Source organism: Quercus lobata, chromosome 6 (genome assembly GCF_001633185.2).
Source record: "Quercus lobata isolate SW786 chromosome 6, ValleyOak3.0 Primary Assembly, whole genome shotgun sequence".
NCBI lineage: Eukaryota > Viridiplantae > Streptophyta > Magnoliopsida > Fagales > Fagaceae > Quercus > Quercus lobata.
Genome location: NC_044909.1, coordinates 43,125,076 through 43,137,658, shown reverse-complemented (window position 1 = coordinate 43,137,658; position 12,583 = coordinate 43,125,076). Strand labels below are relative to the sequence as shown.

General features: G+C 38.0%; 1 protein-coding gene across 1 annotated transcript; it reads left to right on the top strand.

The window, feature by feature from the left end:
• The first annotated feature begins 1,467 nt into the window (after positions 1-1,467).
• LOC115950629 (probable disease resistance protein At5g66900) lies at positions 1,468-8,524 on the top strand. Its single transcript, XM_031067849.1, has 5 exons — positions 1,468-2,401; positions 4,199-4,605; positions 6,004-6,365; positions 6,888-7,099; positions 7,197-8,524. The coding sequence occupies exons 1-5, from the start codon at positions 1,771-1,773 to the stop codon at positions 8,030-8,032; spliced, it is 2,448 nt and encodes an 815-aa protein (XP_030923709.1). The 5' UTR covers positions 1,468-1,770; the 3' UTR covers positions 8,033-8,524.
• Positions 8,525-12,583: the final 4,059 nt, after the last annotated feature.

Sequence of the window (12,583 nt, the reverse complement as noted above, 5' to 3'; positions counted from 1 at the left end):
AATAGAACAAAACGTGTAAAGCCAAAAGCAAAAGCAAAACAATACCTGATTTCTTAAAAAAAAAAAAAAAAAAAAAAAAAAAAAAAACAACGTGTAAAGCCAAAAAGAAGAATAAAACAAAACGTGTAAAGCCAAAAAGAAGAATAAAACAATACTTTACATCTTTAAGGGGTAAAGCAAAACAATACTTTACATCTTTAAGGGGTCATCTGGACCATTCCATAGACAGCTAGGCTTCTAGATAAATCTGTAGCAAAAAAGAAAGAGCAAAAACCCAGCTCCTCTTCCCAAAAAAAAAACTCAGACACCCATCAGCTGAAGAATCTAAAGCCAAAAAGAAAGAGCAAAAACCCAGCAGCTCCTCTTCCAAAAAAAAACTCAGACACCCATCAGCTGAAGAAGATCTAAAGCCAAAAAGAAAGAGTAAAACCCAGCAGCTCCTCTTCAAAAAAAAAAAAAAAAAACTCAGACACCCAGCAGCTGAAGAAGACGAAAGAGGCAAAGGAAGAGAAAGCAAAAAAGAACCTGAAATGAAGCTCTGTGAACACACCAAGTCTATTGCTAACACCGATTGATGAGTAAGTTAACTAAAAACAGTGTTTTTTTTTTTAGAATCAAGATGGAGAGAGAGTCAGAGAGTGAGAGTTTTTTTTTTTCTTCTTTCTTTTTTCTGCCTTTTCTTATCTGTTTCTTCTTTCTGCGGTTTTGCCTATAAGCTAAAGATTTCTGCCTTTTGCAATCTTTTCTTCTGCAAGCAAAAGATTTGGGGATGGGAATAGTGTCACTTCAGTGTGAGAAACGGCCCTTTTTTTTTTTTTTTTCAGATGATGGGAATTGGGATTAGCTTTAATGTCAGTTCAGTGTGAGAAACGGCTATTGGGATTAGCCTTCACGTCAGTTCACAGGCCTCTTTTTTTTTTTTTTTTTGATGGGAGTTGGGATTAGCCTTCAATCTTCACGGGCTCCTTTTTTTTTTTTTTTTTTTTTTATTTGGCCTTCATGTTAGGTTCAGAGTGAGAAACGGGGCCATTTAAAAAAAAATGAGAAATTAATATTATATAATATATTATATTACTATTTGGATTTGGTTAAGCGAGGGAATTGGTGGTCGAAAATTGAAACTGGGCTTTGAGAAAAGAGTGGCCCAACCAAACACTAAACCCACTTTCTCTTGCATGGTCTTTATTTGGGCCTAGCCCATTTTTTTGTCAACTCATTAATCCTATTCCATGACGAAGAAATAAAAGAACATACTGTGTAATGCAAAGGAGCTTCCAGTTTCCGCAGTCAACGGTGTCAGTTAACGCGCTGAGACTCGGAAACTTCCTACATGGTTCGCCGGAGATTTTGATTGCTTTATTTATATATATATTTTTTGTCTTTTACTGACTCTTAATTCTCTTTCTTTTCCGCGAAAGAAGCATAAAGAAAATGTGAGAAGAAATTGAGGATTAATCTTTTATTTTCGGTTCCGTGTCCTTATGAGCACAAAGAAACTGAGAAGAAATTGAAGGGCTTACTTTTACTTTGTATTTCCTGTTCTATTTCCTTATAAGCACAAAGAAACTGAGAAGAAATTGAAGGGCTTACTTTTACGTGCTTTGTTTTATAGTTTTTGTAGCATATAAGTGTTTATTTTGGCTTTGTAATTTTCAGGCTGCACTGCAAGTTTAGTTTACTTGTGCCGTGTTGCGCTATTTCATTTGTTTGAATAAAATTCTAATTCTTCCTGAAAAAAGAAAAAAAAAGAAAGAAAAAGAAAGCGAAGTTATGCCTTTGGACGTTGCAGGGGCTGCTCTTGGGGCAGCATTTGGAGAGGGCTTTGCAGTGTTACATGACAAAGTGAAGGATGTGGTACGCAAAGCCCGTATGTTCAAACCCATTCTTAAACGCCTCGAATCCACGTTAGATAGTTTGGTGCCAACGGTCAATGAAATAAGACGATTAAGCGAACAACTTGAACTCCCAGAAAGGGAAACAAAGAGATTGATGGAACAAATGGAAGAGGGAGCGAAGCTGGTTAGCAAGTGCTTGAAAATCCGGTGGTGGAACTACGTTTTCAAAGTCCAATACTCTCCCAAACTTGAAGAGTTAGACAAAGAAATCCTCAGGTTCTGTCAGGTTGACTTGCATGCACTGTGCACAAGGAATGGGTTGAGGACTTTAGAAACGGTGATCAGTATAAACAAGAAAGTGGATTCGTTCAGGGGCGTGGAGACACCAAGGGGGTTGGGCGGGGTTTCTGGACCCCAAGATTTAACAGTTGGGTTAGATATGCCAATAAAGGAGTTGAAGACGCTGCTGTTGAAGGAGGAGGTGAAGCTGCTCCTATTGACTGCTCCTGGAGGATGTGGGAAAACCACATTGGTGAAAATGCTCTGTCAGGATAAAGAAATTAAGGGTACTTTCATTTCTTTTCTTTCGTCTAAATGTGCGTGTAATTTTACTTTATTTAAAGGTTTGTTCGTGATTTGTTTATTTTGCTGAAAATAAAATTTTTTTATCGAGAGTATTATAAATAAAAGTAAAAGTTAGCTGAAATAGTACAATGAAATTCATAAATAGTACTAAAAAGTGCAAGTAAAATATATAAATAGTAGCAAAAATAAACTGCATAGTAAAATAAGTTAGCAAAAATAATTTTTGCCAAACGGACACTAAGTGTTATAAAAAGTGTTGTTAATTTGCATATTGTTGAAGTTATTTATAGTGCTAGCATGTGTATTTTTGTCAAGGTTGTATGCGAGTTAAACTTTGGTGAGTATTGATTGTTCAAATTCAGCTCGACAACAATTATAAAATATTTAAGCTTGGCCGAAGCTTGAACCAAGCCTACAAACCATGTCTAAGCTTGAGCTTGAGCTTGTTAAATAATCCAATAGCTTGAGCTTGAACTTGAGCTTGGCTTGGCTTGATTTGTTAGTTAAGTCGAGCTTGAGCTCAATATCAAGGTCAAAACCAAATTCCGTATCAAATTTTCAAGCTTGAGATCCAATACAAAGTATATTAGCAAGTGAATATTAAGCATATTATCAGACCCATTTGGTTTAGACATGTGGTCCCAACTCTAATTAATTAAAGGCTTAGTAAAATATAAGGGTTTTTTTTTTTTTTTTCAAGTCCATATCATGTTTATTACCAAATCCCATAAACAAGCTTTAGGCTTAAGGAAAGCAATTTTTCCTTACCCCACTTGACCCGCCCCTCCCCACTTCGCCTCACGCAAGTTTTCCCCGCCTTGCAAAGGTGATGGGGCAAGATTTTAGCCCCGCACCACAGGAAGGGGCGGGGTTGGGTTTAAACTTTTTAGACCCAACCCACCCCATCCCCACCCTACCCTGCATTGATAAGGGTTAAATTGTAAATTTTTTATACCATAAAACCCTTTTAGTTAAACAAATATATCATCAGCTTATTTTATTCTACTCAACAATTCTTTTTGCCTCTTTTTTTCTCTATCAAGATTGGAAATAAGGTACCAATTTTAACATTTTCTTTTGTCTTTATTATAAACAAATTTATATACTATTGAATCATTGATTTTGTATTATGAGATTTTAGGGTTTTTTTTTTTTTTTTGTGATATAGTTTTATTAAACACTTTAATAAAATTATTCAATTTTTGCTAAAAATTAGTTTGATTTGATGTGATAAATTTATTTGTAATTTCAAGTATATTTTTATTAACGAAACAAGTTTTATTAAAAAAAATTGTAATTGTTGTGGGCAAATTAACAAAAAGTAGAATTTTACGGGGTGAGTCGGGGATTCACGAGGCCCCAAGGGGCAGGGATGGGGTAAGAAAATTTTTCCTATCATGCGGGGCAGGGCGGGGATGGGGTAAAACAAAATCTTGCGGGGTTGGGGCAAAGACCCCATCCTTCGAATCCGCCCCGCCCCATCGTCATCCCTACTTAGGTTGGCTTATTTTTTTATCGAGTCTTATTGTTCACAAGCCTATTCATGAATAATTTTTTTGCTTGGGCTCAACTTGTTTATTAAACAAGCCTAAAATTATGGCTCAAACTTGGCTCATTTATAAACAAACAAACATAAACCAATTTTTATTGAGCTAAGCCCGAATTGTTTATGCTTAGCTTGGTTCAGTTACCACCCTAATTTATGTGTGTAATGTTGTGTTTGTGAGCCTTGAAATATGCCTCCATGGCAATTTTCTAACTACGTTGTGTTTGGACAGGCATATTTGAGGACAATATTCTCTTTGTGAACGTTTCAAAAACTCCCAACGTGAAGGTCATTGTGCAGAACCTATTTAATTATAAGGATATGCAGCCTAAGTTTCAGATTCAAAGTGATGAAGATGCAATTGACCAACTGTCACATCTGCTGAATCATATTAGACCTAATCCTATATTGTTGATCCTAGATGATGTCTGGCTCGGATCAGAATCCATTCCTGAAAAGTTGAAGTTTGATATTCCAGATTACAAGATTTTGGTTACATCAAGAACTGCATTTCCAAGATTTGAATTTACATATCACTTAGAACCGCTAAATGATGAAGATGCAATGACTCTTTTTCGTCACTCAGCATCCCTGAAAGAGGGGAGCACTTATATTCCACCAGAAGAAGATATCAAAAAGGTACTTTGTCTTTTTGATATATATATATATATATATATATGCCTAATTTTATTTGTCTTATTTCCTTTTGCGTAAGGTATGTAGAGATGACTGAAGATATATACATTCTCTCCCTTCTTCTTCTTCTTCTTTTAAGTACATAATACCTCATGTACCACTCAAAATTATGTTGCCATACATACACGACTACACATACATTTAAGCTTTCCTTCATTGCTTGTTTGTTTTCCAATAACCCAACTGTCTCCGGAACTAGACTAACAAGAAAGGGAAAAAAATTTGTCACCAAACAATGTTTTCAAATTTCCAAACAATTAGCTTTGAGAATGGAATGGAAATGAATGAAAAGAATAATTTTAAAATATTCTTTTCTTCCCTTGTTTGGAAGTGTCCTTTGTGGGAGTTTAAGACTACGTTTGGGAGTTCATGAGGGAATGGAATAAAATGGAATGATAATAAAGGAAGAGAAAGAAATGAAATGGAATTAAATAGCTTTGTTTGAATATTTTAAAATAAAGGAATTCAAATAAATAGAATGTATGTAATTTTGTTTTGGAGTAACATAGAGGGAAATGAATGGAATCATTTTATAACAATATTACTATTAGACCCCTATTTTAAAATAAAATGTTGAATATATATGGGTATTTTGGGAGTTTTAGTAAAAAATTTATTAAATCTAATTTCATTCCCTCCCATTCCTCCCAATTTCGGGAGAATGAAAATTTAAGGTTTTAAGGGAATTATGAAGAATGAGTGTTCCCTCCTACTTATTCCATTTCCTCTTACTTAAACCCTCAAACAATGGAATGAACTTTCCATTTCTTCTATTAAAACTCCCAAACAAGAGAAGGGAAAGATATTTTAAAATTATTATCTTTATTCATTTCATTTCCATTACATTCCATTCCTTCCTCCCAAACAAAGGCTAATTGGGAGTGAATAGAATGGATAAGAAGGAATACTTATTTCACTCTATTCCCTTAAAATCTAAAATTTTCATTTCCCCCAAAATTTGGGGGAATGTGAGGGAATAAAATTAGATTTAATAAATTTTTTAATAAAACTCCCAAAATACCCCTATATAGTCAACCATTTATTTTAAAATAGTAGTATAATAGTAATATTGTTATAAAATGATTTCATTTCATTCCCTCTATGTTACTTGCAAACAAAATTATTTACATTCCATTCATTTTCATTTATTTTCATTCCTTTATTTTAAAACATCTAATCAAAGTTACTTAATTCCATTCCATTACTTTCTTTTCCATTAATTTCCCTTACTTAAATACATTCCATTCCATTTTATTCCCTTATGATCATTCTATTTTTTGCAAAAACTTACCCTGTAACCTCCAAACAATAACTAAGTTTATTTAGTTCCTTTAATTGCAGATAGTAAGAGGATGTGCAGGGTTCCCACTGGTCCTTAAAGTGATTGGTGGCTCACTGTGTAGGCAAAAGGCAGAAGTATGGCACAGTAGACTAATGAATTGGTCTGATGGTCAATTTTTTTTCAATTCTGATACTGAGTTGCTTGATAATCTTCAAAAGAGTTTAGAATTTCCAGATCACAAGGTCAACATCAAAAACTGTTTCATGGACCTTGGTTCATTTCCTGAAGACCAAAGGATCCCTGCTGTTGCCCTCATCGATATGTGGGCAGAATTATATGAACTAGATGAAGATGGCATCCATGCAATTGCCATTATGGAAGAACTCACTAATCGGAATTTGGCTAGACTTGTGATGGCAGGGTATGCTCACTTATTGTTTTGATAATATGATTTTCTTGTAGTGTGATCTCTTCATATGATTATTGCTAGTTGCTAGTAGTAATATGCTCTAACTTTATACCCAGCCATAGGCTGATAGGTCCAAATATTTTATCATGTCATGTGGTTTAATTAACTAATGATGGCAATTAATAATATGTTATTATGGTTTATTTTACTTCTGGCCAATTTAGGAATTTTTTTTTACCATCATAGATGTGATTGCTACAAAGAGCTAGAAAGAAGGAAAGTGAAGCCAAACTAGAGATTCCAACTACTTGAAAAGAGGGGGGTTTCAACTTTTATTAGTCTATACCCTTTTGCTGCTTGTCAAGCAGACATCGGAATTCATTTGTCGTAGATAGAAACAAATAATGTTGATTTTTCTTGGTTGTGTCATTATTTTATTAGTTTTGTTGGATAATAATGAAATATATATTTTTTATGTGTGAAGATTGAAGAATTTTAATGTGTTCTAAGCTTTTAATTTTGCCCATTAATTAGGAAAGATGCAAGTGAGGTCAAAAGCTATTATAATGAAGACTTCGTCACACAACATGATATTCTTAGAGAGCTTGCTATGCATCAGAGCAGCCGGGAGTCTATAGGACAAAGGTCAAGACTGATTATTAACATAAGTGGAAACAATCTACCAAAGTGGTGGACGGAACAAAAACAACAACTCATTAGTGCTCGCCTATTATCTATCTCAACAGGTTGGCACATTTTCTCTCTATCAACGATACATACATACACAATATGCAATTTTCATATATTGATGGCTTGTCACACTGTATAACATTCTTTTCGTAGATGAATTATTCTCGTCGAGTTGGTGCAACATTCAAGGATCTGAAGTTGAGGTTCTAGTTCTGAATTTTCATACAAATAATTACACCTTACCTGAGTTTGTGGAGAAAATGGATAAACTCAAGGTTTTGATAGTCAGTAATTATGGTTTCTTTCATTCCAAAATAAGCAATTTTCAATTGCTCGAGTCTCTGCCCAATTTAAAGAGAATCAGATTAGAGAAGGTTTCAATTTCTTCATTTTGCAATACCCTTGTACCATTGACGAGTTTGAAGAAAATATCCTTGTTTATGTGTAATATTGGTGAGGCTTTTGAGAATTGTACAATTCAGGTTTCAAATGCATTGCCAAATTTGACGGAGATAAACATTGATTATTGCAATGATCTGGAGGGATTGCCTGTTAGGCTATGTGATATTGTCCACCTCAAAAAACTCAACATCACCAATTGTCATAAGTTGTTTGCATTGCCAGAAGAAATTGGAAAGTTGGTGAATTTAGAAGTGCTAAGGCTTAGGTCATGTACTGATTTGTCAGAGCTCCCAAATTCAATCAGAACCCTCCATAAGTTAAGCATTCTAGACATATCTGACTGCCTAAGCATTATGAAGTTGCCAAAACACATTGGTGAGATGTGTAATTTAAAAGAACTCAACATGAAAGGGTGCTTGAGATTGCGTACTCAGTTTCCAGAATCAATAATGGATCTTAAGCAATTAAAGCTTGTGGTATGTGATGAAGAGAGGGCCAAGTTATGGGATCCTATCAAGGAATTCCTATCCAATCTTGAAGTATTGGTGGCAGAAAAAGATATCAACTTGAATTGGCTTCCCAAATAATGAATTCCGTGAATTGTTTCCTTTTGGAAAATGTAGTAGGTTTGAGTATGTTATGTCAAATGGAAATATGGAAAATCACTGTCAATGCCATTGCCAACAATAGCTGCTAGTCAAGATAGTTCTCAGTAGAAGCAATGATTATTTTTCAACAGAGAACTAAGTGTGCACAGTTTGTCATGGTGTTGGAGGATGTGTACAAGTCACCACTGAATAATTACTCTCAATGGCATTGAAATGATACTGGAGTATGTCGCCATTGGCCTTTGTTTTTCAAATATAATCTCTCAGAAGCTATTGATCTTGCTTAACCTCCTTCCTCCCATGTGTAAAAAAACTTCTGGTTATAGGGACAACAAGTGAAGTGGACTTCTACTATTCAATTGGTTTTTGTGATGCTTTCTCTGTCACTCACCATGATGCAAGGAAGGTGCTTGAAAAGTTGTATGTTTTTGCTAATGAAGGCATAATGATGTAAGCTTATACTTGATCATTGTTTTGGCATAATCCTTTCATTTCAATTTTTATTATTGTAATGTATGTCTCTCATGAACTCTACCTTTACCTGTATATACGTGTGTGAATGTTATTGTCTTTGGTTTTTCTTTTTTTTCCCCCTATAAAGAGTGTAAAGTGGCAAGTCCCCCCCCCCCCCTTCAAAAAAAGAAAAGCAAAGTTGGGGATTTGCATTATAAATACCATGTACCACAAAAAGGATAAGTTAATGGCATAAAAGAATAAAAGCAAATTAATCGAGAAGATCCTTGAGAGTTGAGACATTATGTGGTAAACTTCACAGGCATCATATCACTTACTACGGCGCTAGAGTTTCAATTATGTTTTAATTTTTTAGCACCAATTGAATCTCATTCCCTTGGTGCGATGGTCACTCCACAAGTATAAGTGCTTGTGGGTTGTGGAGGAGTAGGGCCAGGGTTCAAGTCTCCAAAAGGGAGCTACACACATATACATTTTTTTTTTTTTTAAAGGTCATCAAAGCATATGAAAAGAAAACACTTTAAAGGAAATATATTTGACAAGGAATATTGCTATATACATTAAGCCATTAAAATTCATTTAGTTAGTAGTATTTATATCAGCCAACTCATCATAGGCTCGCTATGAAATTAGCCGGGGTTCAAGTCTCCAAAAGGGAGCTACACACATATACATTTTTGTTTTTTAAAAAGGTCATCAAAGCATATGAAAAGAAAACGCTTTATAAGGAAATATATTTGACAAGGAATATTGCTATATACATTAAGCCATTAAAATTCATTTAGTCAGTAGTATTTATATCAGCCAACTCATCATAGGCTCGCTATGAAATTATATTAAAAATGTATAAAAATTAAATCAGCAATTAATCAATGTAGGGGCAAAGGCCCAAAATCATGTAATGGGCCTTGGGCCCCATCCGGGAGAATTAGCAATGTCTGAGGAGAGGAAGTGGATGCCCTAAAGGATTTCCAACCCAGCTCTCGTGGATAGGGAGGCATTTGAAGGACGGTCCGAGGAGGAATGCCTCCTCGGACATGATGAGTATGGCTCAAATATGCACTCTGTCTACTAGAAGGACCCACCCCGACAAACATTAGCAGTAGGGATGCGTTCCACAGACTCGTAGGAAAGAAGGAAACGAAAGTTATCCAAGGAGAGGCTGTTGCTACCGCATTAAATGCGTTGCAGCTACTTTTCTGGCCGCATTAATGTGGAGAGGACCTGTGAATAGTGCTGCCTTGGCCACCACAACTCACAGAAGGCTAAAAAAGGGTGTCTGATGGGACAAGCACTCAAGTAGGGGTCCAGATGATCAAAAAGTGTAAGGTTACGATGGCTTCAAGAAGACTATATAAGAAAAGGAGTCCCCATGAGGAAATGGGGCGGAAAAAGAAGAGAGAATACAGTAGTAGCACAAACAACCGTAATCTTCAAATAGTGACCGACATACATTCATTTTATCTCCTCGGACTGAGGATCTATGGATACTAACATGTTTTACTTGTGTTCAACTGTTGTATAGCCTAATATTAACTGCTGTCCAATTTGCTAAGACCTAGTTCTACAACCCACTCTCTACAAATTCATTGTTTCTGGGCTTCTTGGACTAAGACCCTTTACCTTTTGGGCTTGGGCCCCGAATTGTGACCCTACAATTGGCGCCGTCTGTGGGAAAGAACTTGTGCCTCAGCAAGTGCAACGGTTAAATATGGAAGGATCAGGTCGACCCCGAACAGAGCTTGCAGACTCCCAACGGCAGGACAACTTTCTTAACCTCGAACGGGAAAGAGATCAAGACAAGCGACGAGAAGGTAGTGTACATACCTCCCATACGAGCAGAAGCCGCTCAAAGGGGAAAGGTCATGCATCCCAAAAGCGGGATGATAATAGAGCTCTACAACAAGAAATTGATGACCTGAAGAGGAAGTTGCGTCGAGCACAGCGAAGGCATCCCTCCTCCAGCCTGGACACCAGCGATGAAGAGGACAACGAATACAAAAGGTCGAGAACTCCACCAAGTGAAACCTTCTTCTATAAGGAAGAGTAACCTCACAAACGCAGTCATAGAAGTCCATCCTACAAGGGCCTAGTAAACGACGCCATGAGCAAAGCCCTAGACCGAATCTCCCAGTCACCCTTCACACACAAGATAGAGGGGCTGAACTTCCTCGGCGGTTCTATCAACCTACCTTCACCATATATAACGGTCGGACGGACCCTATAGAGCACGTAAGTCAGTTCAACTAGAGGATGGCCACCCATTCCAAAGACGAAGTTTTGATGTGCAAAGTATTTCCATCTAGTTTGGGACCCATGGCAATGAGATGGTTTGACGGCCTCAAGCCAAACTCCATAAATTCCTTTAAGCAGCTAACTCAGGCCTTTAGCTCTCGCTTCATCATTAGCAGCAGGGTTCCTCGACCCTTGGATTCCCTTCTATCCTTATCCATGCGAGAAGGGGAGACCCTAAAGGCCTACTCAGATAGGTATTAGGAGATGTATAATGAGATAGAAGACAATTATGATGACGTTGTCATTAGTACCTTCAAGAAAGGCCTGCCGACCGAGCACGGTTTAAGGAAATCCCTGACGAGGAAACCGGTCACCAGCCTGCACCAACTCATGGACTGAATCGACAAGTACATGAGGGTTGAAGAGGACCAACAAGTGGGTAAGGGTAAAGTGAAGGTTGTCCTTTAGGAGATGAGGGACTTTAGGTCGGATCGATTTAGCAACAACAACCAACCAAGAAGAGACTACACGGAGCAACCTGGATCTGCCGGTGCGCGAACAGTCTACACTGTGTTCTGAGATCCATTACATCAGATTTTGGAGAAAATCAGGAACGTACCATTCTTCAAATGGCCAAATAGGATGGCAGGTGACCCCACAAAACGCAACCAGAACCTATACTGTCAATACCACCAAGAATCGGGGCACACCACCGAAGACTGCAGAAACCTGAAAAACCACTTGGACCAGCTGGTCCAAGAGGGAAAATTAAGTCACCTCTTGCATCATTCTAATGGCCGACAAGAACAGAAGAACGTTGAGACACGACGGGACACCTTGAGACCGCCTATAAGCATGATAAATGTCATTCTTGCCACTCCAAGAAGGACCGGTTCTCATCCTTCTAAAGTAATGTCGGTAGCCCGACTTCCCACTGAGGTTGACGACCGAGAGTCTAAAAAGGCTAAGAGGATGGCCTCACCCATGCTGGCATTCTCGGATGAGGATAAGGTCGGAACTATCCAACCCACGATGATGCTTTAGTCATCACGCTCAGGATTGGGGGATATGATGTGAAGAGAGTGTTAGTCGATCAGGGCAGTGCTGTGGAAGTAATGTACCCCGACCTATACAAGGGGCTGAATCTGAAACCCGAAGACTTGACGGCATACGACTCTCCTTTGGTAAGCTTTGAAGGGAAAATCGTTACTCTGAAAGGCCAGATTAGACTGCCCATACAAACAGGCTCGGACATAGTGGAGGTGGACTTCATAGTGGTGGACGCATACTCGCCCTACACAACCATTGTAGCTAGGCCTTGGCTTCATGCCCTAGGGGTTGTTTCCTCTACCCTGCACCAGAAAATGAAGTACCCGTCAGAGGGTCGGGTCAAAAAAGTTATAGGAGATCAAGCCATGGCTCGACAATGCATGGTGTCCGCCATCTCGTGACAGCCGAGTGCCGAGCCCTCAACCTTTACCGAGAACAGCTTATAGCAATTAACAACCCCGACCATGATTGGTGGGGGATCAACCGAGAAGGCAAATGGCGAGGATTTGGAAAAAGTTCTTATGGGCATTGATCCGGAAAGATTCTTTCAAGTCGGCTCGGAGCTACCTCCCCAAGAGAAAGAAATGTTAATTGATTTTCTAAGGGAAAATGTGGACGTGTTTGCATGGCATGCTTACAAGGCCCCGGGGGTCGATCCGGACTTCATATGCCACCACCTTAACGTTAATCCATCCATTACGCCCAAGAAGCAACCCCATCGGCGCCCGTCGAAAGAGCATGCTGACGCGGTCAAGGAGGAGGTGATGAAAC

What these genes read in the sequence shown, in the direction of transcription:
- LOC115950629 (XM_031067849.1), top strand. Translation starts at nt 1,771, where the DNA reads ATGCCTTTGGACGTTGCAGGGGCTGCTCTTGGGGCAGCATTTGGAGAG. An exon ending in CAGAAGAAGATATCAAAAAG is followed by an intron (nt 4,606 to 6,003) that starts GTACTTTGTCTT and finishes CTTTAATTGCAG; the next exon opens with ATAGTAAGAGGATGTGCAGG. An exon ending in GCTAGACTTGTGATGGCAGG is followed by an intron (nt 6,366 to 6,887) that starts GTATGCTCACTT and finishes CCCATTAATTAG; the next exon opens with GAAAGATGCAAGTGAGGTCA.